A 26,141-nucleotide genomic window follows, 5' to 3' on the forward strand; every position below is an offset into this window, starting at 1 on the left:
TATGTTTGGATTATTATGAGGCTGGGGGGCAAAATAGGAGCAATAATTATTTTTGGCAATGGGCGCCTTTTAAACGCATAGGCTAACGTACATGGAATTGAAAAATCGGCAAATATAGTATCTCTAAACTCCTTTTTATACATTAATCAAAGGTAGTCCTTCCAAGTTTCATTCTGGAAAATATGAAGAAATCTTGTGAACTTTTATTTTTACAGCAATTTTAAATGCCCATGTGTTTTCTATGGGCAGCTTAGGATGAAAGGTTAGTGAACATGTTACTGTTTACAGTAAACTAATTAAACAATTCTACTGCTGTCATGTAAGATACATGTCACATTTTCAAAACCACTCGTTTGTCAATTCTTGTCACAGTGTTTCAAGTTGACCATAAATCCCTCAAACAACCTGATTTTACTGACTATTAAAAGGTAGCTACTTTGGAAAACAGTACGGAAATGCAAAATCTCCCGTACCAAAACTGTCACAAAAAAAGGTTTGCAATAAGATCCCAAAAATTTGGCATTATTCAAGGGGGGGGGGGGGCAAGCATTTTTTTCCTGCCGTTTGCATTGAACTGCACAGCTCCTATAATAACGCATCATAAAACCCAAAAGATGTCAACTTGCTTGACCGGCCTCTATTGACATGATTTTCCCCCGTATCCAAAATTACTAACTGGCAAAATCAAGCATTGGCATTAACTCAATAACTGTTCGGTGAATTTAATGGTTTTTATAGAGTATATGCAAGTGTATAGGCCCCACTAAGCCCACGGGAAATTTACACATGCTATCTTGTTTTCAAAAGCCTTAACGTTTTATGTAAAACGTGCCATCCCTCCTCCCCCCTCTCCGTTTCAAACTGCCAAAAAATAAATAAATATAGATAAACAAATTGAGGCTAAATTTTGCACGCGGCCTTCTTACAGACTGTACCCATCAGTTTTTATGTTTATTGAAAAGCCTGGCTCTTCAAAATGTTACATGATGGATGGGTGACAATCAGGGCAGCCTCTATCAGAGATAAAACAAATTGGGATATGACAGCTCATTATAAAAGTAGGCCTAATGGAAACCGCCATTACTCTGCCATCGCGTGGAGCAAAACGGGCAAATGGATTTGACGAGTTAATGGATCATTCTGATGGATTACAATTAATTTAACCACGCAGTGCTACTAGCATCAACCATTTAAAAAAAGATAAAAAGCTCCGAATTACCGAATAAATGCGTTATGTGAGCCATAATCATAATTTGCCATTGATGCTGTACGCGCGCAAACAGTTTGACACTTTCCTATAATGCAAATAATTTTCATTATAAAGAGGTCTTTTTCAATATAGGCCTACTTATTTTTATTTCATTTTATTTTTCAAAGCTGAGTTATATATCATAGGCCTAGAACAACCGGGTGAAGGGTGTGGAGGGTATATAGACCTAACTGGGATGTAATATTTTCTGGTAGAAAAAAAAAATTCTACCCCTACTGGGTCCACAAATAAATGAACACTCCCTCGTGCCTATTGGTTCTAGTAGGCCTACATGTATCATGGCAATAGGCCCCTGCGAACTATGAAATGTTGTTAAGTAAAAGATTTAATTAATATGGTCAGATCAGGGATATGAGATGTTAAGTAATAAATATGCATGATGTTTGTAGCTGTTTGTATTTTCAAAACTCCTACAAAACACCCCAGCAAATGTTATAATATGGCTTTAAAGCCATTATAACATTTGCTGAGGAAGACGCCCTCACTGAATTTTTAAAATTCCTTTTTTACACGATTAAATTGTACTTTATTAAACCAATATACCCTGCAAAAATCAAGACTCTAGGTGTTGTAGTTTTGTCAAAATCCGAGATTTTGAATAAAACGCCGGAACCGGCGCTTTATTATTACGATGGAATTATTAGTCGAACGCATACACGATGTTCATAACACACAGTACGTACACGGCGTGCGGGACGGTGATATACACAACAAAGGGTCGTACCACAACATGACCGAAGGAGTGGTATTTTTGGCGACATGTGCGCTGGTAGTAATTTCCAATTTTCTTTGCTTTGGCGTAGTTGTTCGGCTCAAAAATAAAAGGGGATATATCTGACAGTAAAAGCTAACATTTTATGGCAAAGAAATGCTAATCTATTTTGTTTGAAAATGTTATAATATTATTTTGTAAAATGGTTCGCGTGTTAATCTTTTTTATATATGGGCTATTCCAGAAGATAGGTGGACACCTCTAATGCACAGTTTACACGAGGACTCTATTGCTGGAAATTTATTTCCAGCAAGGGAAAGTCCTCGTGTATATTGGTAATTTTGCCAGGCAATACCCCTGGACCTCTGACCTTTCATAGTTTCCTCAAAATAGAACCGGGGCTATTTTTTCAAGACAGTACTACACTCTCCAGAGAGTTTCTCTGGAATGTTGATGGCTTTTGCACACTTTTGTTATGTATTTACCTGGTTATGGTTTTATAGGTCACATATAGGGGGCCCCAGATATAGTTGATTCAGATCATCTTACTGGAAACAAATGTTCCCATGTAAATTGCATCGCCAGGGCAAGTCATCCATCAAAATCAAATTTAGGCCCTATGGTTATTATGTAGGCAAGGGTAAAGTCCTCATGTAAATAGGCCTTAAAGAGGAGTAAATTTTTAATAAAAGAAATCATCTGGTTTTCCTTCCTGAAAACGACTTTATAATTCCACTTGTCGTGTTACTGGAAAAAGCTTGGAAATGCAATAAAATGTATAAAAAAATCAAGGAATTGTCCGTATGAGCCCCTTTAATTTAGGATTTTCGATTTTGATCCAGTTTTTGCTGGATATTTTCGTATTTTAGATATTTTGAAAGAGACGGTGGATTTACAACAATCACGACTGGACAAATAGGCCTAGCCCGTCGTGATTTAACTACAATTGAAATCAAATACTTTTTTCCTGAATTATGTAAGGCCTAAGGCTAAACAAAAAGTGAACTAGTCAGTGTAACAAAAAGTTACTTAAAAACTTACCCTGTTTGCTTTCCTCCAGATTCTATTCACCTCTTCTGTTTTAAATATATTATGTGGTGAATCTTTGGAGCTCGGGCGCGGCGGTTGACCCCGCCCCGGTTGGGGCCTCCGGTTAGCTCTTTCGCTATATTTACCTCCTTCAACAAAACTGTAATTCCAGAAAAGAAACAACGCTGCAATTGTTAATAAAATCGCTTTCCTAGTGATGGTTTCCATTTTCGATTGCATTAGTGTAAAATATGCGAGTGTGATGCTAAAATAAAGTATAATCATACAATAAGCCTGCTTGCAAAGGAAGAGAGTAGATTTATAATAAATTGAAACTAATGGCACTAGTTGCCAGCGTGGTATGAAGCACGGTGTATTTTAATATCATTAAGGGATCTGGAATGAGCGTTTTGAGCGTTTCGGCAGTATTTTTTGTGGGACATTAGAGCACATAGACATATCGAATTGCATTCTGAATACGAAGAATGTCTTTCTGATATCAAATAATTTTCATTTTTGAAATTCACGATATAATACAAATTTTATGACAAATTATTAAAATTTGATATTTTTCACATTTTGATATATAACAGTCCTCGAAGTAAATTTTATAAATCTAATGACATATTTTAAAGTGTATGTAGCTGGGAGGAAAAGCCGACGATCAATTGAAAATTTTGACCTTTCATATTGAAGATATGGATTTTTTTCCCAAAAGATTTTTTTTGGTGTTTTGGGAAAAAATCCATATCTTCAATACGAAAGGTCAAAATTTTCAATTGATCGTCGGCTTTTCATCCCACTTACATACACTTTAAGTGTAAATCATCAGATTTACTTCGAGTACTGTTAAATATCAAAAATATCAATTTTTAATCATTTGCCATAAAAATGTGTATTACATTGCGAATTTCAAAAATTATTTGATATCAGAAGGACATTCTTCGTATTCAGAATGCAATTCGATATGTCTGATGTGCTCTAATGTCCCACAATAAATACTGTCCAAACGTTCATACCCCATCCCTTAACATGCAGTGGTGTTTTTCGATTTCTATTTCATAGTCTTTTTTCACAGTTTTGTTCAAGTTTGTTTATTTCGACAGCTAAACGAAGATGGGAAACAGCATTTGTATAGCATCTATACCAGTTCAAATATGTTGCTTTTTTTTTTAACTTCATTTTACAACATGTCATTTGGACGGATTCTATTTATTCAATCGATCGAAACAAATTTAATCATGAAGCCCGGGTCATGAAGCCACTATCCATAAATCCCAGTTCTTATTTTTTAATTATTAACAATATTATTCATTATATATCACTTTGTTCACATATTTTAATATTTATTATAAATTGCTCGATAATTGTTGAAAATAATTAACTTGGCATGGAGCAAACCCGGTCCAGCAAGTTTCTAAGAAGCAATCTAGCACAAAACAACACGTTTGGCAACGGGAAACATGTTTGACAAGTGTGTCCACGTGGATGATGATGGTTGGGTAAATAAATATAAGGAAGACGTAGACTGCAAACAAATCTTGTAAATGTATGCTGTTATCATGGTTATACTGATGGAATAAATATTTTCTCTAAAAAACAATACTTTCAGAGAAAAACAGAGTTCTTTTCTATTTCAATGATTTACAATATGTATTGTAAAAGCATATTAACAAAGAAAAGAAAATACTCCCGTAGGCTACTTTTAGCTTACTAGTAGTTGCACTTGAGGTAAGTCTATACAAGTGGTGATGATTTGCAGAAATATTTTATTTTATTTTCCCCCTTAAATAACTACTTTCAACTAAATTTCTTTAACAAATCATCTCAGAGTTTCTCATTTTGATTTCAACTTTCTTTCATGCAAACCGGGCTTGTGGGTGATTAGATAACAACAATCAGTTTTGAGTTTTAGGTAAATGACTATCGTGAAATGATCTAGAAACATTTCAAACATGTCTGCGCCCATGGGAAGTAAACAACTAGTGAAATCAGAAATGGACAGTAAGCTTATCCATGTTTCCGTTAAATTGATTTTACAAAACAAGAACCAATGGAGGATTCAACCGCCCGGTCTCTTGAGGAGGAACTAGTCGACAAGTTACAGAATTTGAAGAAAACATCAACATATATATCAGGATATTTGGATAAAAACGAACATTTTCAAGAAGTTGAAATAATTTTAGAGAATCATGGTTACATATTTAGTACACGAACTAGCAAGTGTTTTGGAAAACAAACACAAGGCACAACAGGAACCACAGGAGACGGTAGAGTGAAAGTTGAAGATGAAAATCAAGTTGCTATTGCTCAGAGTCCATGTAGTCAAAGCATATCGGATCATAAACGAGAAAGTAAGTAGACCAATAGGGTAGGCAGAGGCGCCGTGGGTCAAAATTAATTTCTTCAGCAAAATTCATCCTGCATCAGTGATACTTTTACTCAAGAAGTCTCACCGATAGCTTCACATTCTAGGCTAGAGTCCAGCTATCGAAATCTTGTACTCGATGAAGCATATGATACTGCCCTGGAAGTAAACAGAGCCGATCATGATGAGCAATCACTAGGCAATTGCATCAAAATTTTTGTTACAATTGTGCTTCAACTCAATTTTAGACTATTCAAAATAGGCTAGCTTTGAAGACCTTTCATAACGTTTGTGCCTTGTTTTGAAGTTGCTGGTTCCTGCAAGTTGTCCACCACTGGGAATCGAACCTGGGACCTCATTCTCCAGAAGCACTGAGCCACGCTCTTGACCCGTTAGTCCGAGGTGCTCTGACGATAACACTCCGATCGCCAGGCATTAATCTACGTGTAGTAGGCCAGTGGGACAACGGAACCGCTACGTGAACGAGCTATTGACCTGTAAGCTCTGTACCTCATTCCGAAAGACAGTCCATGGTGTGAGATAATTCTCTACCTCCTGAATCTATATGAATTTGCATGTTGTATTTATTCTTCTATACAGGAAAAATAAGTTTGATGTTTCGATGTCTGCCTTGCATTCCCGACATGGGAGTTCCTTTCAATATGGTCAAAGTAATTCACAAGGACTGCAAGTATGGTACCTCATACTGGAAACAATCAAAGGACACAACACAGGTAAGTATCAGAGAAGATATCTGACCCTTCCCAGAATCCTTTGCAACATGATATATCACCTCTTTTCATCAAATGGCACTCCAATTACTTGTACAGGTTCAATTTGAGAATATGGGTCGATCATGAAGAAATAGATAATATTTTGCAAGATCTGCATTTGTTATGTTTATTGAGGTACATTTTGTCACTATCAACCTGTGTTGCACTATATAGCAAATCAGTACAGGAAATTAAAATGGGAGAAATGCATATGGGATGGAGGATATCTTCTATGGCTAAGCATACCATCCTCATAAGGGGCAGTATCTACAAATAATTAACAAAGCAGATCTTTTTACTTAGCAGGTGTTTTTGTAGCCTGCTAAATGGGTAAATATTTAAAGATTAAAACAAATTAAATTGACAACACTATATTTTTCTTTGACACCATAATGCACCTATAATGACATCAGGATTTGATTTACTTTGAAAAGTTAACATCAGCAATTTTGAGGGAAAACATTATTTAGGTGATGTTCAAGATTATGATATTATTAGAAATTCTATATGTTTACATTGCTAAAACATTGCTATACAACTCATTACAAGCTGAAATTTGTGTAGCAGGTTGTCTAAAAAGGGAAGCACAGTGGCATAGCCAGCAATGTTGAATGATATTGATAGATAATGAAAGGTTAAGTGTGTTAAAAAGTTTTTGGAAAATTTTGCTCCACACCTACCCCCCCCCCACCCCCACTTTTAGATTCTTGAGGCTTGGGGTCAACAATTCACAACTTACGTTGGCAAAATATATTGCCATCAGTACATTTACAAGTTGTGCCCCAGCCAAAAGGGTACTCAGCTCATTTTCCTCATGCTCTTTCAGGGGTGTAGTGATTTACGAATAGGGCTAAATCTAATCAATTTATTAAAACGTTCCCTTTAATATTTTTTCCTATTTAATTCATACATCAGGGAGACAAAAGTGAAGCAGGAAGGTCTTCCGATCATGAGCGTTATGTTAAGAAACAGCGAAGAATTCGCAATTCATTCAAGAAAGACTGCAAGGCTACAATGATCATCAGAGAAATACAGGTAGGAACAACATACAGCATTATGTGCAAAATTGTTTACTTATCATACATTGGTTTGCTATGCTGCATAACCAGCTTGTCAGGGGAGGGGGGTAAGATCTGGGAGGTGGTTCGGGTACAAACATGCCAATGTACCTTGACCTAAATGCTGACATATTTTTTTGGGGGGTTGGGTATTTTCCAGGCCTCAAATTTTAATTTGGGCACCCATTTTCAAGGCCACTGGCAATGGGCAAAGACAAAGAAGGGCACCAAGGCCAACAATTGATAAAGAATGCCTTGATCAGTTGACAAAGATCTGGGGCACCAAGGCCAAAACTGAAAAAGGGCAGGCAATGGCCTTGGGCCCTGGTGTTTTCAAACAAAGGTAAGCATTTCTATGCATTCTGCTTCCTTTCGTACAGCGGAAATGAAATAATTGGAGTCAACAATCAACAATTTCAGTTGGCAAGAAATATTTTTACCAGTTTGGGGCGCCATTCTGTATCCTTGCCCTGGCCACCACGGCCCCTAGCTACATCATTGTCCAGGAGACTGTCCAGGAAACAGTCTGTTTTGTAAAAGAGCTTAGGGGCATTGTTTGGGGACAAGTGAAAAAACCAAAATGTCCAAAAAAGGAGTTTCTAGTGCAAGGAGTCATCATCTGCAATAGCTGTCCAGATATTGTCAAATGTCAATAGGGCAGAGCTGTTGCATATAGGGCCTTTTTATGCAACATTTCCCAACTTCTCAGAGGGGAACATCCCCCGCGTATGGATAAACAACTTGCCGTTTTCGCATTTGTATTGGAGTTTTTGGACACCTGTACACTTTATGTATAAGCAATAACTTATTAATTATGCCTACAGTAATAGTAATAGAAAAAAAAATTCTGAAATTGGCCCCCTCTGATTGCTCTAGATCTGCCACTGAACACCCCCCCCCCATGATATACCATTGCCTAACAATAGAAATAGAAATTGTAAATTGAGCTTCATTCCTTCTATTTAAAACCATCCACTTGTTATATAAAGAAGATAATTTTACCCAAACGGTTACATTTCAGCATATCACATCAAAGCTCCCATTGGGCATCCCATTCCTTTTTTAAAGGAATTTTTATTCCACTAACCCCTAATTATAATGCAAGCTCTAAAATATAGTTTCTATCTATAATATTGTTTCTTACAGATGTATCCAGAATACAGCGTTGAAGAACAGAAAAACAACTGGGGCAGACGGAAAGCCAGAGAAGCAATGATTCAAAAATTACACAGGGATCTAAACTCTAACACACCACCTGAAAGTTTCACAAGATTCTGGGTTACAGTACCGCTCACTGCATGTCATAATGATCATCCCTTGGAAGGGAGTAATAGAACTCAGCTGCAACCTGATGAAGAGAACTTGGGCGTACCTGAACCGTTTGTTTGTACTGTTGAAAACGGTGTGATAGAAACAACAGAGGTTTATATGGACATTGGGTGTGAGACCATGGAGGTACGAGACTTCCATGGCGAGGCTGAAATTGAAAGTGCTAATTTGAGTGTTTGCAAGGAAAGAGAAGAAGAGATCATGGATGCAGTTGTGACAATCAAAGAATTTGAAAATATAGCCGCCGTCCCATCAAAGAAATTAGAAACTGAGGTTTTTCGATCTAAAGAATTTGAAAGTGAGGGAGGTACTTCCGGTAAAGAATTTGAAACTGATGACTTAGGCCAAGAATGTGGAACTGTGGAGGTAGTCTCTGATAAAGACTTTGAAAATGAACAGGTTGACACACCCAAGGAAATGGGAATTGAAGAGACTGTGTCGTCAACTAATGCATTTGAAACTGATGAGATTGACTTAGGTCAAGAATGTGGAACTGAGGAGGTAGTCTCTGATAAAGACTTTGAAAATAAAGAGGTTGATACACCCAAGGAACAAGGAATTGAAGAGACTGTGTCATCAACTAACGAACTTGAATCTGTGGAAGGTGAACTCTGTGGACCTGCACCTGGTGCTATTAATGAGTGCGTAGAAAGAATCAAAGGATATTTAGTAGTTGTTAATAGCTTAGCTGAACATTGTGAAGATATTAATGTATTGAATGGTGTTGAAGGTGATCTGAAGAGAATTTTGGATAGATTCCCTGTAATGGAACTAATTGGACACTAACTTGTTTTGGTTTTTTTGTTATAGACGAATCCAACAAACCAAGCGATGGTCAGAATTCATTTGGCCATTACTGGGTCCTCTCTGCACCAAACTGCTGTTGTGACTACCCAATTGGGTGAATTAAATCCGCTTAAAATTGATGTTATATTGTATTGTGTTGTAAACTTTTATCATTCTTTTGTCTATGTGTAACACGTGTGCACATGACGAAATGCAGTTTAAAATTACCGCCAAGGTCACATTATTTCACATTTCAGGTGGGATACACCCAGTGGGGACCCAGCTATGGCTGCCTTTGAGGTGTAGGAATGCATGAAATTGGATTCATCTATATCAAGGATGTGGGTAGGGTTTGTAGCATCTAGGACAAGGATGTAGAATGACATCTCTTTCTGGAGGGGGCCAAAGGGGCAGGGGTCAGAAGATTGTGCAAATATATAGGTATAGCTTGCCTATTTCAACTTCTAATTTATGTTTGTAGATCAGAAAAATGGGTAGAAAATGATGGAGGTGGTCATTTTTTTTTTTTTTAATTTTTTTTTACCACACAAGGATCAAAAACTAAAAGTGCTCTTTATTTTAATTTTTTTAAATGGTTTTAAATTTATTGTTCATCACATAAAATTTTAAAGTCCAATAAGGAATAGTTTGCACTGTCTAAAATGCTTTGTTATTGCCAAAATCCAATAATAAAGGTCAACCCCCTCCCTCTGCAGCCTATTCCTTATTTGACTTCATTTTACATGACAAAACAATTTGAGAACATGAAATCGGATCGTTTTTAGTGTTTGACCCCTGTGTGGCCAAAATAACCACCCCCAATTTTGACCTTTTTGCTTATAAGTCAAGAACAGCTTTCTTTCTTTCTTTTTTTCTTTTTTTTCTTTCTTTCTTTCTTTCTTTTCTTTCTTTCTTTCTTTCTTTCTTTCTTTCTTTCTTTCTTTCTTTCTTTCTTTCTTTCTTTCTTTCTTTCTTTCTTTCTTTCTTTCTTTCCTTCTTCCTTTCTTTCTTTCTTTCTTTCTTTTCTTTCTTTCTTTCTTTCTTTTCTTTCTTTCTTTCTTTCTTTCTTTCTTTTCTTTCTTTCTTTCTTTCTTTCTTTCTTTCTTTCTTTCTTTCTTTCTTTCTTTCTTTCTTTCTTTCTTTCTTTCTTTCCTTCTTTCTTTCCTTCTTTTCTTTCTTTCTTTCTTTCTTTTTCTTTCTTTCTTTCTTTCTTTCTTTCTTTATCTTTCCTTCCTTCTTTCTTTTTCTTTCTTCTCCCCTTAGGAAAGTCAAAATCTTTAAGGGCCCCTTTTTGCATCAGGCCCCCTAACAAGTGTTTGTGAACGATCCCTTAATAAGTTATTGCATGTGGCCCTATTTGAAGAAAAAATGTTTTTGAAAAAAATAAAGCTGAAATGTACTCAATCAGGTGTGTTCTCTGTCCTTTCTTTGGTCTTTTTTAAATAATTGTAAATCTTTCTTCTCCTATAATCTTTTTCATCTTTTCTTTCTGTCGTTTTTCCCCATTCATTTCTCTTTCACCATTTCTCGAGATCTTTCATTCCATTTCATCCATTTTATGCTTATTACCCACTACCCCCCCCCCCCACCCCACCCCCCATTTGTTGGTTTGATTGCTCCCCATGGAAACACTTGGGTTTTGATTGTACTAGTATCAAACAAATTGCTCCAGCTCAGCTAGACCAGGGCCGTTTTTTTTCTTTTACCGAAACAAACTTTTTGAATGATTTAACATTTTGTTGTTGTTGATTATCCTTTTTAATTAGGATCTTAAAACAGGTTCTGGTTTTGATCAATTTTAATAAAAATGTAAATGTATTACATAAAAATCATGAAACTGGGCATGAAACAGTATTTATATGACTAAAATATTTTAAAATGTCAGAATGCAACCAGTTCCGTTTTGCATATAGGCCTACACTTATTATAACCCGACAATAAAAGTCATAATGTGTGATTTTCCCCCACGTGCTTTGCCCGGGACGCGTCGCCCTCACTTTCTCGAATTTCTACTTTTTGCTTAATTAACGGTGCCCAATGGTGTAATAAAATACCATGTGAAAGACTAAGCCTGTCGTGCTTTAATTACATTTTGAGCTTTAAAGTTCCAGTTCCCACATAGAGCTCCTCAGTTAAGCAGCTAAGTGGTTTTCTTTCATTTTACCTCAGTTTTGGCTTAAAATGATCAGAAAACCTCCTTAACATGCAGTTGTTACTTACATAATGTAATAGTTTTGGCAAAGAATAAGAACATTAAAGTTTACCGAAATCATACATAATGGCTTTAAACGTTTTCTGTGGGTACATTTATATCTTCCGCTTAAAAGAGGACATTTTTGTCGATTTGGGGTGTGGTGTTTGTTTATTACTGTAGCATGTTTGCTTTTATGAAGAGAAAACAGAAACAGAAAAAAAAATTAAATATTTTCTGTCTCTTCCCTTTTTGTTAAGATTTTCTATTTTTCTTTCATTTATACTTTCTGTATTCTGACCTTCATTTAACCTGTTCCTTGCTCTTTTTAATTAATTACTTTCCTAATTGTTTTCAGATATGACATACTAGTACTTTCAAGTTAAGTGACATCGCCCAACTCTATGAGGAAGCATGGCGCTGCACATGCACATACATAACATAATCACTTACGGAACTTCCTTTTATACTCGCTGTCCAAAAAATTGCCATAAGAGCCATTATAGTTGCTTCTTAATAATGTAATCTTTTGAATCTAACAATATCTTGATATTTATCTAATCATCATGTGTCGCGAACTTCTGTTTTGCTGGAAATTATACTGCTATGCAGTATACTGTCCTCTCATTGGTATTTTAATGTGGAGCATGAAGGAGGTCTCAATTTATATTGCAAGCAGTACAAACTATGTATGAACATGATTTTGAATGTTTAAGCAAGCGTAGTTTATACAGTGAACTAAAAATATCTGATTTCCAACTAAAAATATCTGCTTTCCAGCTAATTTTTCAACTCGCGAGAATTTTGCAATAAAAATGGACAAAAAGGTTGGAGGAAGTATGTAATAAATAAAAAGATCCTGTTCGTTATTCTTCTGGCGTTTTCTACAGCAGCAGTTTATAAGGTAGGCTAGTGCTATTTTTGTGACAAATAAATACGGATAGACTTTCAAAATAATGTTAGGCCTACTTGTAAAATTATCAGTACTGGATCGTTTCAAGGGTCTTGTGGGGTCGACGTAAAAATGTTTTATTCAAGTGTTCTTCTGTACGGATAAACAGTGAAAAATCATACATTTTGATTGTGATTTTTACTAGTACATCGTAAAGGTCTTCCATATCATGTCATCGGCAACTTGCAGTTGCTGGAAATTATACTGCTATACACTGTCCTGCTTGTGTGTGATAGATTATGAGTCATTTATAAACTTCGACATACTCACGCACACCCCGACGCATACAGAGTGTCCCAATAACAAATGTCCGTTTGGGAAGATGTAGGCCTACCACAATTCTCAAACTGTATAGAAAATATGAAACTAATATATTTGTTTACCTTGTGTGAATTTTCCATTTGATTCGGTTTAAACTCTAAAACTCGAATGTCGAACTATTCCGTTTTTCATAAGAATCCCTACTCATTTTTATGAGATATATTTTTCTTAGGTATATTATCACTTTGAACCGACAATCTTATCAAAATGAATAGTTATTAATTTATTTATTTATTGAATTATTAATTTATCTTCTTGTTGGGCTCGGTGGTAGGATTTTTTTTCTTTTTGCTCTTTCTGTTTTTACAACATTTTTTTTTATTAATGAATATTTTATGTGTGTGTTTTGGTATGTACTATAGTTTTCATAAAAAGACAGCTGATCCCGCCAAAACATTAAAGTAATCTTTTCCCACAACTAATAAACATAGTCAGGAAATTAATGATGCATCTGGTAGCTTAGATCATAACTTTCATTATACTTAGTTGTAATTATCCCAGAAAATTCTTGATTTGTTTTTACAGAGTCTTGAATTGTCGATGTTTTTGATCAAAAAACATCACTCGGTGTATTTTGAAACTCGAGGCATTAACTCTTCTCAAATTAGCCCCAAATCATAATTTATTATATACACGGTAGCAAACACCATTGGGAATAATTGGACGTTGTTTGCGGAGCCTAAATTTGGTTTGATTTTATTTCACAATAATTCTAAGGTGAGAATTTTGACCTGACATTTCCTTTTTGGATTTCCAATTTAAATTCATTGATATGTGATATTTTGAATAAATAAAGAGTACGCTTACCTTTCTGCAACACTTCCCGGTATCATTAAGCATCTGCTGATACCAACATTTTAGCTGAAAACAGTCCCTTCCTATCATTTTTGAACAAAATATGGTTTAATAGTACGTATACTACGCGTATATAATGGCACTGCGAGGTAATGAAGAGAGCTATTTACGGTGGGGTATCTATTGTAAGCTATTAGGGTAAGCCTATAGTACAGGCCCTCGAAATCCGTGGTAACGCGGCCCCGCCGTTCCCAGAAAAAAATTGAAGTCACAGAAAGAAAAAAAAGAAAAAAAAGTCGATTTTTTTTTTTTTTTTTTTTTAATTTTTCTAAGTTTTTAAAAATGTTTTTCATCCCCTTACACAAACTCTTACCCACCCTCAAACCTTGCTGCATGTATTCAAACCACCCAAGTCCAACTAACCTTTAACTTACCCTCAAACCCTTACCCTTACCCCAAGGGAATTACAGTAGAAATTGATTTCACCTGAAAATTACAGAAAATCAGACCTATATTTAATGTTTTTAAATGCATTTACATTTTAATTACTTTATTTTGTCTTATTTCATCGAAATTATTGTTTTTGTTGCTAACAAAATGAAAGAGAAACCTTTGACATAATTTTGGAAATTTAAAAATTTTTCTAAAATTCTGAAAATGCAAAAAAATACATTTAAGTGCACAAGCTTTTTCCAGTTTTTTTATTGCAGGGTAGAAATTTGAGAAATAGGTCATCATATACAAAATGAATGCATGGACCTATTTATCAAATTTCTAACCTGCAAGAAAAAGGCTGTTGCATGCAAGAAAAAAATTCTTACCCAGAAGAAAAAAGCTTATGCACTTGAATATATATTTTTTTGTATTTTCAGAATTTTAAGATTTTTTTTTAATTTCCAAAATTATGTGAAAGGTTTCTCCTTACTATAATTAGCTATAAAAATAGCTATTTTGATGAGATGAGGCTATTAAATAAAGTAATTGAAACTATCAATATATATTCATGCATTTAATAATACTGAAGATGTAATTTCACTCCTAATTTTTTTTTTAGGGTTGGGGCAAAGGTGTTAGGCTTGGGTTTATAGTAAGGTTTGTAAGATGGGTTAGAGTTTTCAGTTTGTGTAATGTCAGGAAGAACATGTTATTAAAATTTATGCTATAATTACTTGACCATGTCGGAATTGAATCCCACAAGAAAATTCTGAAGATAAGGAAGTCCAACACTCAACTCTTGTACTGTAGAGCATAGCGAATTTTACAAATTACTTTTATCATACAATGCATTCTTCTGCACATTAGCATGATTTGTACCCCTCCCACATACCCAAAGAGGGGGGGGGGACAAAAAATTGATTAATCAACATTTTTATATTGTGCATTATATATATCAATTTCAGCCATGTTATTAGGTTAAAAAACAACTTTGAAGAATGTGTGTCATGTACAAAAGTATAGGAAACTGAACATTTAAAAACACTTTTTAGGATAAAGGAAGCATTTTTTAAAAGTCTAAAACAGGTCAAGAATTACTTTAACATAGATATATTCATTTTTTTAATGTCAAAATGGCTTCTTTTGGGATGCAAAATAATCGCCTGGCTTCGACCCCCCTGGGGGCTCCGCCTCCTTGACCAACATGGATATGTTTCATTCAGAGTTTTTTTCTTTCTCATGCCTGAATTAGAGCCTCAGAATGGTGATTTCTTACTTTAAAAAGCCTTAAATCCATGAGCTTAGGGGCCCTAAGGCGATCCCCTGGACCCCAGGCGCTCGTGAATTTCACAGAAAATTTAAAGCAACATAGTTTAAGTTCCCAGACAGGAAATATTTTTCCTATGCCCTGCTATAGTATATCTTCCCGCAAGTGACAAGATGTGTCAAGCAGGTGCATACATAAGGGCGGTATATTCAAACGGTATTGTCTGGATCATTGAGTATCGATTGCGCACGTATACAGTAACACGGATGTGTGTGGTCCTCCCAGGTTTTGACATGAATTACAAATGACGTCGTGAGTGACCCAGCGTTTTCATTTTATTATTACAAAATTAATCGTCGTTTATCACGAGTCCTAAGAGTCGTACCAGTTCAATTCATAATTTGTATTAAATGAAAAACAAACAGACAAGTAGAGTCATATGTCTTTCTACATGTATGACTGTATTCCTACCAAAATCTGATTTTCAATACACTAGAAACGTGTTGATATGTATATCTTTGAAAATCGCCGAATGTTAACCACAGTCACCGTGGCACAGTAGGCATCTTTAACATTCATAGTGCAATTGGCAGTGGTTCGAACCCTGGTGAAAATTTTAGTATTTTTTATTCTTTTTACTAATGCGCTGTGCCGTTTTTCAAACACGCCCCTGAATGAAATTGATGGGCAAGTACCCTTAACATGATTATAGATTATGGATAGTACTATAATTATATGTTCTGTAAACTGTAGAGGGTTGAGCGATAAAACTTCAGAGATGAGATGTTTTAAATTATTTTAGGAGAAAGAAATTTTCAATTTACTGCCTTCGGGATGATCACTGGGACCAGCAATGATAAAATATGATAAAATCTGAGTATTATACCAGAAATCATTATAATCGATCACTAGTACTGCAAATGATAAGCTATATCATTTGCTATAAAGTAGGCCTATGTACTGCAAATGATAGAAATTATATCATTTGCAGTAGGCCTACTAGTTGCTGGTCGCTCTAAAAGGCTTAGGAAAACCGTACGGAAACGCTTAAATATGCAAATTTTCCTGCTCGCTGCGCTCGCAACATGTATCTAGACCATTTAAAGTTGGGATCCCAAAAATTTGGCATGCGCAAGGGGGGGCAAATAATTTTGGCAGGCCGAGAGGGGGGGAGAAAGCGAATTTTGGCGGGCCGAGAGAGGGGGTGTGCAAACTATTTTTGGCGAGCCGTTTGAAATTTTACCCCCGGGGGAGGGGGGCTCATAATTATTGCACAGCCCCTTAGTTTACGAGGCTCTTATATTATATCTTACTTATTTTCATTTTACATGTTTTAGGGATATTGGATCACCAGAGAAGACTGTTTGGTTGGCTTTCTATGCACGTCTGTTACTGAAAAAACAAAACCTTTGGAACCAAGCCACCAGATTGTACACGAATATCATTCAACCAGTACTGCAGACAATTTTACACAAAATATGGATAAAATATCAAATGAAGAGTATCTCAACGTCTCTCATGTTTCAAATGGGTTGCCAAATGGAACTCCAAAACCAATAAATCTAATACTGAATTCATCCATTTTTGAAAACGTCATAAATTTACCAAACATAACTAAAGAATATAATATGACAGTTACATCCGCCAAATATTCAACTTTAGAATTTGTGAACGAGCCTGAAGTTGGTAAGAATTTCACCGTGCGGATACATGCGAGAGATGGGTTAAACAGATCAAAGACTCACGGCGGAGATTTTTGGATGGCGTTTTTACAATTTCCTTCAAACCATTATTACGCTAGCACTTCTGCACAGGTACAAGATCATCAGAATGGCACGTATACAGTTGATTTCTTTATAGGATGGCCAAGCGCTGTTGAAGTCAGAATAACGCTAGTACATCCAAGTCGAGCCACCAAAGTTTTAGATTTAATAATGAATCTTTCTTATCCACCCAGAATGTTTTGGAATGGAACATTTATAAACCAAAATAATCAAACTGCTCATACTCTGTGTTATATGGCTTATCGAGGACCACAGTTTTGGAAAGATAAATGTCAATACGTGAACAGGAGGGCGTTGGGGGACAAGACAGGTCTGGTTTGTGAGAAACCACCCGATGGATTTGGTTGTGATTCGATGGTTAAGTATTCTACCGCGGCACATTTAATCGACGGACTGTTCCGTGTGATCGGGAATGCATGTGGCTGCGTGTGGTTATTTGACAAGTAAGTAGGCCTTTACTTGAATTAATGGTAGAAACTTTTGGGTTGAACAGAAGATCATTTTCCCCATACTCTGCGGGTATTTGGAATGCAAAACCAGCGAATTTATTGTAGCTTAAAAGCAGGATTTGCAAAGCTTCAAGCTGGATGTTAGGAAATGTGGCGCCAACCCGTCAGCGTTAGCTAAATAGATTACTACTGATATTAATGTTAATGCCTATATTAACACTGACATAATTAATACTTACATCATTATCATAAAATTATTTTGAAAAACATAATTGATATTATAGATTTTTGCATGAACTTTCCAGACCTGAACACGATAAAAGAGTTAGAGAATAAAGGTATTATTTTAGCCGCTGTCGTGCATCTATCGTCTCATAAATCACGGGCGACATTTATATTTTAAGTAAAACAACGAGACGAACGCGAGTTGTTTTACGCCAAAAATAATGAGTGTTTAAGAATCTGGTTCAATGTAGGCCTACCTTAATATGCATGAACGAAGGGTATACCACTTGTACTCAATCGTGAATGTTTTCTCTAAGCAATATAATCAGTGGCGGCACCAGGAATTTTTTTCGGGGAGGCATGGGGGGGGGGGCAACGTGAATTCCAGAGAGGGGGAATCGGTCAATTTTGCGCAAAATTGTCGCAAAAAGTTGAAATTTACGTAATTTTGGGGGTTTTGCCTCAAAAGTGAGGGGAGAGCGAATTAAGGATGTCTCTTACTTTTCAAACTGTTCGTTTGCAAATTTAGAAGGAAACTTGCTGGCGCATAGCTCTCATTTTTAGTTTTGAACGTATTGGAAAAAAAAAAAAAAATAGGAAAGATATGAAATGATAAGATACAAACGAAGAATTGCACATTGTCATGTATTTTTTGTTTTTGTTTTCTGAATTTAGGGATCACTATATGCAAAAGATGAAACCAGAAATCATAGATATGGTTCAACGTAAGTTAAAAATATCAATTTCCTTATCCTACCGCCATGAACGAAAAATTGTAAGTGCCATCTACAATGGTATTGCACTGAACACTCACAGTTTGTTGTTGAGTGCAACACCGTTGCAAGTGCCACTTACGATGGTGTTGACACTCACGGTTTGTTGTTGAATGCAACACCATCGAAAGTGGCACCTACGATGGTGTTTCACTGAACACTCAGTTTGTTGAATGCAACACCATTGTAAGTGCCAGCTACGATGGTGTTGCACTGAACACTCACAGTTTGTTGTTGAGCGCAACACCATCGTAAGTGCCACCTACGATGGTGTTTCACTGAACACTCAGTTTGTTAAATACAACACAATCGTAAGTGCCACCTACGATGGTGTTTCACTGAACACTCAGTTTGTTAAATACAACACAATCGTAAGAGCCACCTACGATGGTGTTTCACTGAACACTCAGTTTGTTGAATGCAACATCATTGTAAGTGCCACCAACGATGGTGTTGCACTGAACACTCACAATTTGTTGTTGAATGCAACACCATCGTAAGTGCCGCCTACAATGGTTTTGCACTGAACAATCACAGTGTGTTGTTGAATGCAGCACCATCGTAAGTGCCGTTTACGATGGTGTTGCACTGAACACTCACAGTTTGTTGTTGAGCGCAACACCATCGTAAGTACCATTTACGATGGTGTTGCACTGAACACTCACAGTGTGTTGTTGAGTGCAACACCATTAAAAATATCAATTTCCTTACTACCGCCATGAACGAAAAATTGTAAGTGCCATCTACGATGGTATTGCACTGAACACTCACAATTTGTTGTTGAGTGCAACACCGTTGCAAGTGCTACTTACGATGGTGTTGACACTCACGGTTTGTTGTTGAATGCAACACCATCGAAAGTGGCACCTACGATGGTGTTTCACTGAACACTCAGTTTGTTGAATGCAACAGCATTGTAAGTGCCAGCTACGATGGTGTTGCACTGAACACTCACAGTTTGTTGTTAAATAAATAAATAAATGTAGATATTTATATAGCGCTTTATGCCGTAAACAGCCTCAAAGCGCTTTACATTTATTCCGCCGTTATTAGAATATGTCGGAACCACGTTTACTGCCTACAAATGGTGCAGGGTTCATCAGTACAACGACTGTGACTACCCCTAACAGCTTCCCATTGCACCTGGGTGGGGTGAGGCAAGCGTGACAAAGCGCCTTGCCCAAGGGTGCAACACGGTGGCGGGACGGGGACTCGAACCCACGCACGTCAAGCAAGCTCTCAGATTATGAGTCCAAGGCCGTAACCACTGAGCCACCGTGCCCTCTATTGTTGAGTGCAACACTATCGTTAATGCCGCCTACGATGGTGTTGCACTGAACACTCACAGTTTGTTGTTGAGCGCAACACCATCGCAAGTGCCACCTACGATGGTGTTTCACTGAACACTCAGTTTGTTAAATACAACACAATCGTAAGTGCCACCTACGATGGTGTTTCACTGATTACTCAGTTTGTTAAATGCAACACCATTGTAAGTGCCACCTACGATGGTGTTGCACTGAACACTCACAGTTTGTTGTTGAATGCAACACCATCGTAAGTGCCGCCTACAATGGTTTTGCACTGAACAATCACAGTGTGTTGTTGAATGCCGCGCACCATCGTTAAGTGCCGCCTACGATGGTGTTGCACTGAACACTCACAGTTTGTCAGTTTGTTGTTGAGCGCAACACCGTTGCACTGAACACTCACAGTGTGTTGTTGAGTGCAACACCATCATCGTAAGTACCACCTACGATGGTGTTGCACTGCACACTCACAGTTCGTTGTTGAATGCAACACCATTGTAAGTGCCAGCTACGATGGTGTTGCACTGAACACTCACAGTTTGTTGTTGAGTGCAACACTATCGTTAATGCCGCCTACGATGGTGTTGCACTGAACACTCACAGTTTGTTGTTGAGCGCAACACCATCGTAAGTGCCACCTACGATGGTGTTTCACTGAACACTCAGTTTGTTAAATACAACACAATCGTAAGAGCCACCTACGATGGTGTTTCACTAAACACTCAGTTTGTTAAATGCAACACCATTGTAAGTGCCACCTACGATGGTGTTGCACTGAACACTCACAGTTTGTTGTTGAATGCAACACTATCGTAAGTGCCGCCTACAATGGTTTTGCACTGAACAATCACAGTGTGTTGTTGAATGCCGCGCACCATCGTAAGTGCCGCCTATACGATGGTGTTGCACTGAACACTCACAGTTTGTTGTTGAGCGCAACACCGTTGCACTGAACACTCACAGTGTGTTGTTGAGTGCAACACCATCATCGTAAGTACCACCTACGATGGTGTTGCACTGCACACTCACAGTTCGTTGTTAAGTGCAACACCATTGTAAGTGTCAATTACGATGGTGTTGCACGGAACACTCATTTGTTGTTCAGTGCAACACCGTTGCAAGTGCTACTTACGATGGTGTTGCACTGAACACTCACAGTTTGTTGTTGAATGCAACACCACCGTAAGTGCCACCTACGAATACGATGGTGTTGCACTGAACACTCACTGTACAGTGTGTTGGTGAATGCAACACCATTTTAAATGCGACCTACGATGATGATGCACTGAACACTCACAGTTTGTGTTTGAGTGCAACACCATTGTAAGTGCCACCTACGATGGTATTACTCTGAACACACAGTTTGTTATTGTATGCAACACCATCGTAGGGCCACTTACGATGGTGTTGCACTGAACACTCATTTGTTGTTGAGTGCAACACCATTGTAAGTACCACTTACGATGGTGTTGCACTGAACACTCATTTGTTTTTTAGTGCAACACCATTGTAAGTGTCACTAACGATGGTGTATTGCACTGAACACTCATTTGTGGTTGAGTGCAACACCATTGTAAGTACCACTTACGATGGTGTTGCACTGTACACTCACTGTGCGCTTACTGTATCAGTAAATTTAAAAAGATTAAAAATATTAATACTCCACTACTTCATTATTTTCCCTTAGATCTTGGTAGCCAGTACGCAATCCTGGATAACATAACCAAGACACTGCCTCCCTGCAACTCGCACTTTCAACATGGCGTCGGATTTTGGAGAGCAAACTACTGGGTGTCCATGGTTTGCCAACCTAAACAAGGGTATAAATTTGGCGCGAAAGTTGGAGAATGTCTCCGAAATAAAGATGTGTATTTTCTTGGTGATTCCACAACACGACTGTGGGCATTTCATCTGTCAACTGTATTAAAGGCACCGATGAATAAAATGGATTTAACTAATCATACTTTCAAATTTAAACAATATTTTGAACATTTCAACCTTAATATAACGTTCCGATTTCATCCTCAAGTATTAGGCTCTAAGGTGGTGGATTTACAAAATGAAATATATGAAGTGGATGTTATTGATGATCTGCAGAGTATAGACTGCAATTTTGTGGTTGTCATCAGTCCGTGGGCTCATTTTGCACAATGGTGGAAAGATGCTTACGTAGAACGTCTTCGACTTTTAAGGGCATCAGTAGAACGACTTAAAGCTAGGTGTCCGGGTGCTCAAGTTATACTGAAAAGCCCCCACGTTCGCGAGCATGGCGATATGTACTCACAACTTAGGACCAGTGACTATATCCTCTTTAAGTTGAAAGAGATGATGGAGGATGTTTTTAGGGACGCTGATGTGTACTATGTTAATATTTGGGACTTAAATAATGCGTTTAAAGGGAAGAAATCAGTTCATATGCCACCTGAAGTCATAAATCAGGAACTGTCGATTTTGTTATCTTATCTCTGCACGGATGCTTAGACTGGGCTTTTGCGGTTGAAATTCACCACAACCCCTATGTCTTTCAAACAACACATGTAATTTTGGGTTCAAGTGTATTTTTAATCTCTGTTTTATTCAAATTTCTGATATAATTAGGAGTATCTTTTACCGTAATGGTAAAATCTTTTACCATGTTGTTGCTTTGATATATTGTTTTACTTAAAACCATGCTGTGTATGTTTTATGTAAACATCTCAAAAAAGTAACTAACCCCCTTTAAACAATGGCCATTATTCACACAGGGGCTATTGTATTGCAAATCTGAAAAATGCGTTGGAAACAGAATTTATTTCTGCGCATTTTGACACCTCATTTGATACGATAGCCCAGAAAACAATAAAACACCGGTTAATTTAATGTAGTGAGGTCCATATTTGAAAGTTGCACTTACATACAAATTTTTACAATACAAAAACACTCAGATATCATTACACAGATTTCCTTCCATTACACTGAATGCAAAATCAATAGAATTTACTGCAACTTTCAGATCTTGGGGTACATTGATTTAAATGTACGCTGTGGCGTCAATATTTAGTCAATTGCTACAAATGAAGTGTCAAAATGTGCAGAAATAAATTATGCTTCCAACGCATTTTACAGATTTGTAATAGAATCACCCGTTTTTGAATAATGGTCATTATTTAAGGGGGGTCAGTTACTTTTTTTGAGATATTTATTTTGTTTCTTTGTACAGCGCATGCTCCATTGGAAATGCGCTTTATAAATTCCCTGAAATAATAAATAATAATGAGTTACAAAAAAAACCAAAAAAAAACCCACGATTTTCGTGCTTTTTGAGTCGGCCGGTCGCGAAGGACAAACAAACATTGACTTCGGGTTTGGGTCAGTCTAATCTCTGTTCTTGATGCTTTCCAGCAATAGGCTTACCTGTAATGGGGATTTGCCATTTGGTCTAATACCATTTGGTCTAATATCCATTTCGTCTACATCCATTTCGTCTAAACCCATTAGGTCTATATCCACTACGTCCAATAATCATTTGGTCCTATAACCATTTGGTCCGATAACCATTTGATCCGATAACCATTTAGTCTAATAACAATTAAGTCTAAAACCATTTAGTCTAACAACCATTTAGTCTAATACCCATTTGGCCTATAACCAAAAGGTCTAATAGCCATTTGGCCTAATACCCATATGGTCTACAAACCATTTTAGTCTTACAAGCATTTAGTTTATTAATAAATAAACGAAATTGTATTAGACTAACTGGTTATTAAACCATACGAGTATTAGACCTAACGGTTATTAGACCAAACGGTTATTAGACCAAACGGTTATTGAAGAAATATTAGACCAAATGGTTATTAGACTATATGGTTAGTAGACATACCGGTTATTAGACCAAACAATATTAGACTAAATATACATTAGACTATATGGTTAATAGGCTAAGTGGCAATTATCCTTTCTGGTAATAGACCAATTGAATATAGTTTAAACAGGAATTAGACGAAATGGTATTAGACCAAATGGCAATAGACCCCTGTAATTGGTTCATAAAATGATATAACTATTCATCGCAAAATTGAAAGCAATGCCATACCCGATGTCAGTCAATGGTATCCAAACCACAATATTAACCCGAAGACTCGTCATCAGACTTGGACACTATCCATGCTATCAGTGAGGAATTGCTATTATAATATAAATGTACACGTATTACCCCATACCACAGTATTATGTTTGTAATCATTCCTTATTAAAGGCTCAAATGCATAAAACTTTTAAACTCATTTATGTTAAGTACAAACTTGAGAACGTGTTCTTCATTTTAAGTAAATGTCATCAAAACATATTTTTATTAAGTATACCAAGAAATGAACTAAGTACTCAGCATATAAATTTGTGCCCTCCTTCTCCTTGTGGGTTTTTAAGACAAAATAAAGGAAACAAACATATTTTAATATGCTTGCATTCTCCTTTTTACAGTGTCGTTTCTAATAGCTCATTTTTAAGCCAAAGGTCCTCCCAGTGAATGTGAAATCCAACATTTTTTCTTCAATCACTGCGCCGTCTTTTTTAAAGACATTTCTTGTTGTGGAGTAATAAGGGATGAGTGTGGATCATGAAGTACCCCCCTGTAAAGCCTCCAGCATATTTTCCTGCCGCTTGCCGCTGCGGCAAGCGGCAGGGCGTTTCAACCAATGACAAGCCTTTATTGTGCCCGTTTGTCTGCAGTGCGCGTGCGCCATGCCGCTCAGCGGCAAGCGGCAGGGTAGTATGAAACCAGCATTAATCCATAATGTACGATTTCCGTCAAACTTTTATTTTGTTATTCTTTACCAAAAGTGATGAAATAAGTGTATAGGTTGAGACATGTGTAAGCATTATTATGCCAAAAAAACAGGTTTGAAAAAAAAAATATAATAACCAATTGAAATTTTATAACATCGTGCAATTCATGAATTAAAGCTGTATCAAAATTAGTGGTATACGCATCAGTTTCCAGTGATTATGGACAGGACTGCCACATTATAATGCAACATAGGAACCGCATAACAAACAGCATGTTACAATAAATTATGGTTATGTTCAGAGGATCTAATGTTGCATTTGGAAAAAACAGGCTTTTCAATTATCATAAAAACTGGTTGATATCAATTACTTGATATAGCTTGTACATAATCATAATTATTCCATGTTGGCTAATATCAAACTTGTGCGAACGAATGAGATATATTAGTCTCCACCGCCGTCAGTTTGCATGTTTTGATTCCGCTCAGGTTTGTGTGGCGAGCGAGCGATAGTAAACTGGCGGCTGAGTAGACTAATGAACTATCCGCATTCAGCGCGAGCTTCCGTGTACCTCATTGGACGAATTAGTTAGTAGCTGGTATCGTGTGTTGGCACTATCAAAAAGTTACTCCAGTAATGGGATCTGATCAATTGTGTTGGATCACTATGATCGGAGTCGGGGATCGGAGATGTGTGTAGATTGGACTGAAGATATACAATCTATGATGGTCATGCAGATACGTATACTAATAACACACGTGATTATACAATATCTTCATTTTGTTGGCGTAGACCTATTACATCATCCCTTTTACTATCAATTTGGTCGGTACCGAAAATTAAACATGGTACTCTCCAGCCTATATATATCTCACACAAAATAAAAATTTGTTAACATATAAAACTCTGTTTAGCTTAGCCAATGTGGAACATCTTGCTTCCTGCATTGGGCTATTCCATTTAAAGTCCACACTACTCCTGTGGAAGATTGGGCTGAAGTCTTCCACAAAGGGAGTATGAGTTTTGAATAGAATAGAAAGTTTGGTAACTTCTATTTGAAATACTCACTCCAGTTGTGGAAGATATAGGTAAAGCCATAATGCAGAGGGAGTATGGGTTTCAAAGTGATTAACCCTGACCATATACATTTGAAAAACATACTCCCCCTGTGGCAAATATTCTCAAAATCTTCCACAGGGGTAGTGTGGATTTCAACTGAATAGCTAGCTTTTTGGGTATCACCTTGAGTTCAATTGTGGCATCAAAATTGATTAATCTGCAGTATAATATTTATTTTAGAAATAATGATTTCATATGAACAATGCCGTTTTGGATTTTTTTTAAGTTGTCCTCGACAGGCTTTAATGCCAGACATTTTATGTTAAGGGGGTACTATATACATGCACCCCTGCTTATTTTTGCATTTTTCTCTAAAATTATAGCGCATTGGGGACAAGTAAGATATGTATATTATAGGGGCAAGGACTACAACTACTGCACTGGAACTTTTATTTCAGCACAGACAACAGTCGTGGAGTAAAGCAGTATGC

General features: G+C 36.9%; 2 protein-coding genes across 2 annotated transcripts; both read left to right on the forward strand.

Annotated features, from left to right (window-relative positions):
• The first annotated feature begins 4,787 nt into the window (after nt 1–4,787).
• On the forward strand, nt 4,788–9,833 carry LOC140171552 (uncharacterized). Its single transcript, XM_072194827.1, has 4 exons — nt 4,788–5,365; nt 5,980–6,113; nt 7,068–7,187; nt 8,357–9,833. The coding sequence occupies exons 1-4, from the start codon at nt 5,065–5,067 to the stop codon at nt 9,323–9,325; spliced, it is 1,524 nt and encodes a 507-aa protein (XP_072050928.1). The 5' UTR covers nt 4,788–5,064; the 3' UTR covers nt 9,326–9,833.
• A 2,386-nt stretch (nt 9,834–12,219) lies between these two features.
• On the forward strand, nt 12,220–24,230 carry LOC140171553 (NXPE family member 1-like). The gene is made up of 4 exons (XM_072194828.1): nt 12,220–12,420; nt 16,624–17,513; nt 18,420–18,469; nt 21,515–24,230. Exons 2-4 carry the CDS (start codon nt 16,765–16,767, stop codon nt 22,306–22,308), a joined length of 1,593 nt encoding a protein of 530 aa, XP_072050929.1. The 5' UTR covers nt 12,220–12,420; nt 16,624–16,764; the 3' UTR covers nt 22,309–24,230.
• The last annotated feature ends 1,911 nt before the right edge of the window (nt 24,231–26,141 follow it).

This window comes from Amphiura filiformis, chromosome 15 (assembly GCF_039555335.1).
Source record: "Amphiura filiformis chromosome 15, Afil_fr2py, whole genome shotgun sequence".
Lineage (NCBI taxonomy): Eukaryota > Metazoa > Echinodermata > Ophiuroidea > Amphilepidida > Amphiuridae > Amphiura > Amphiura filiformis.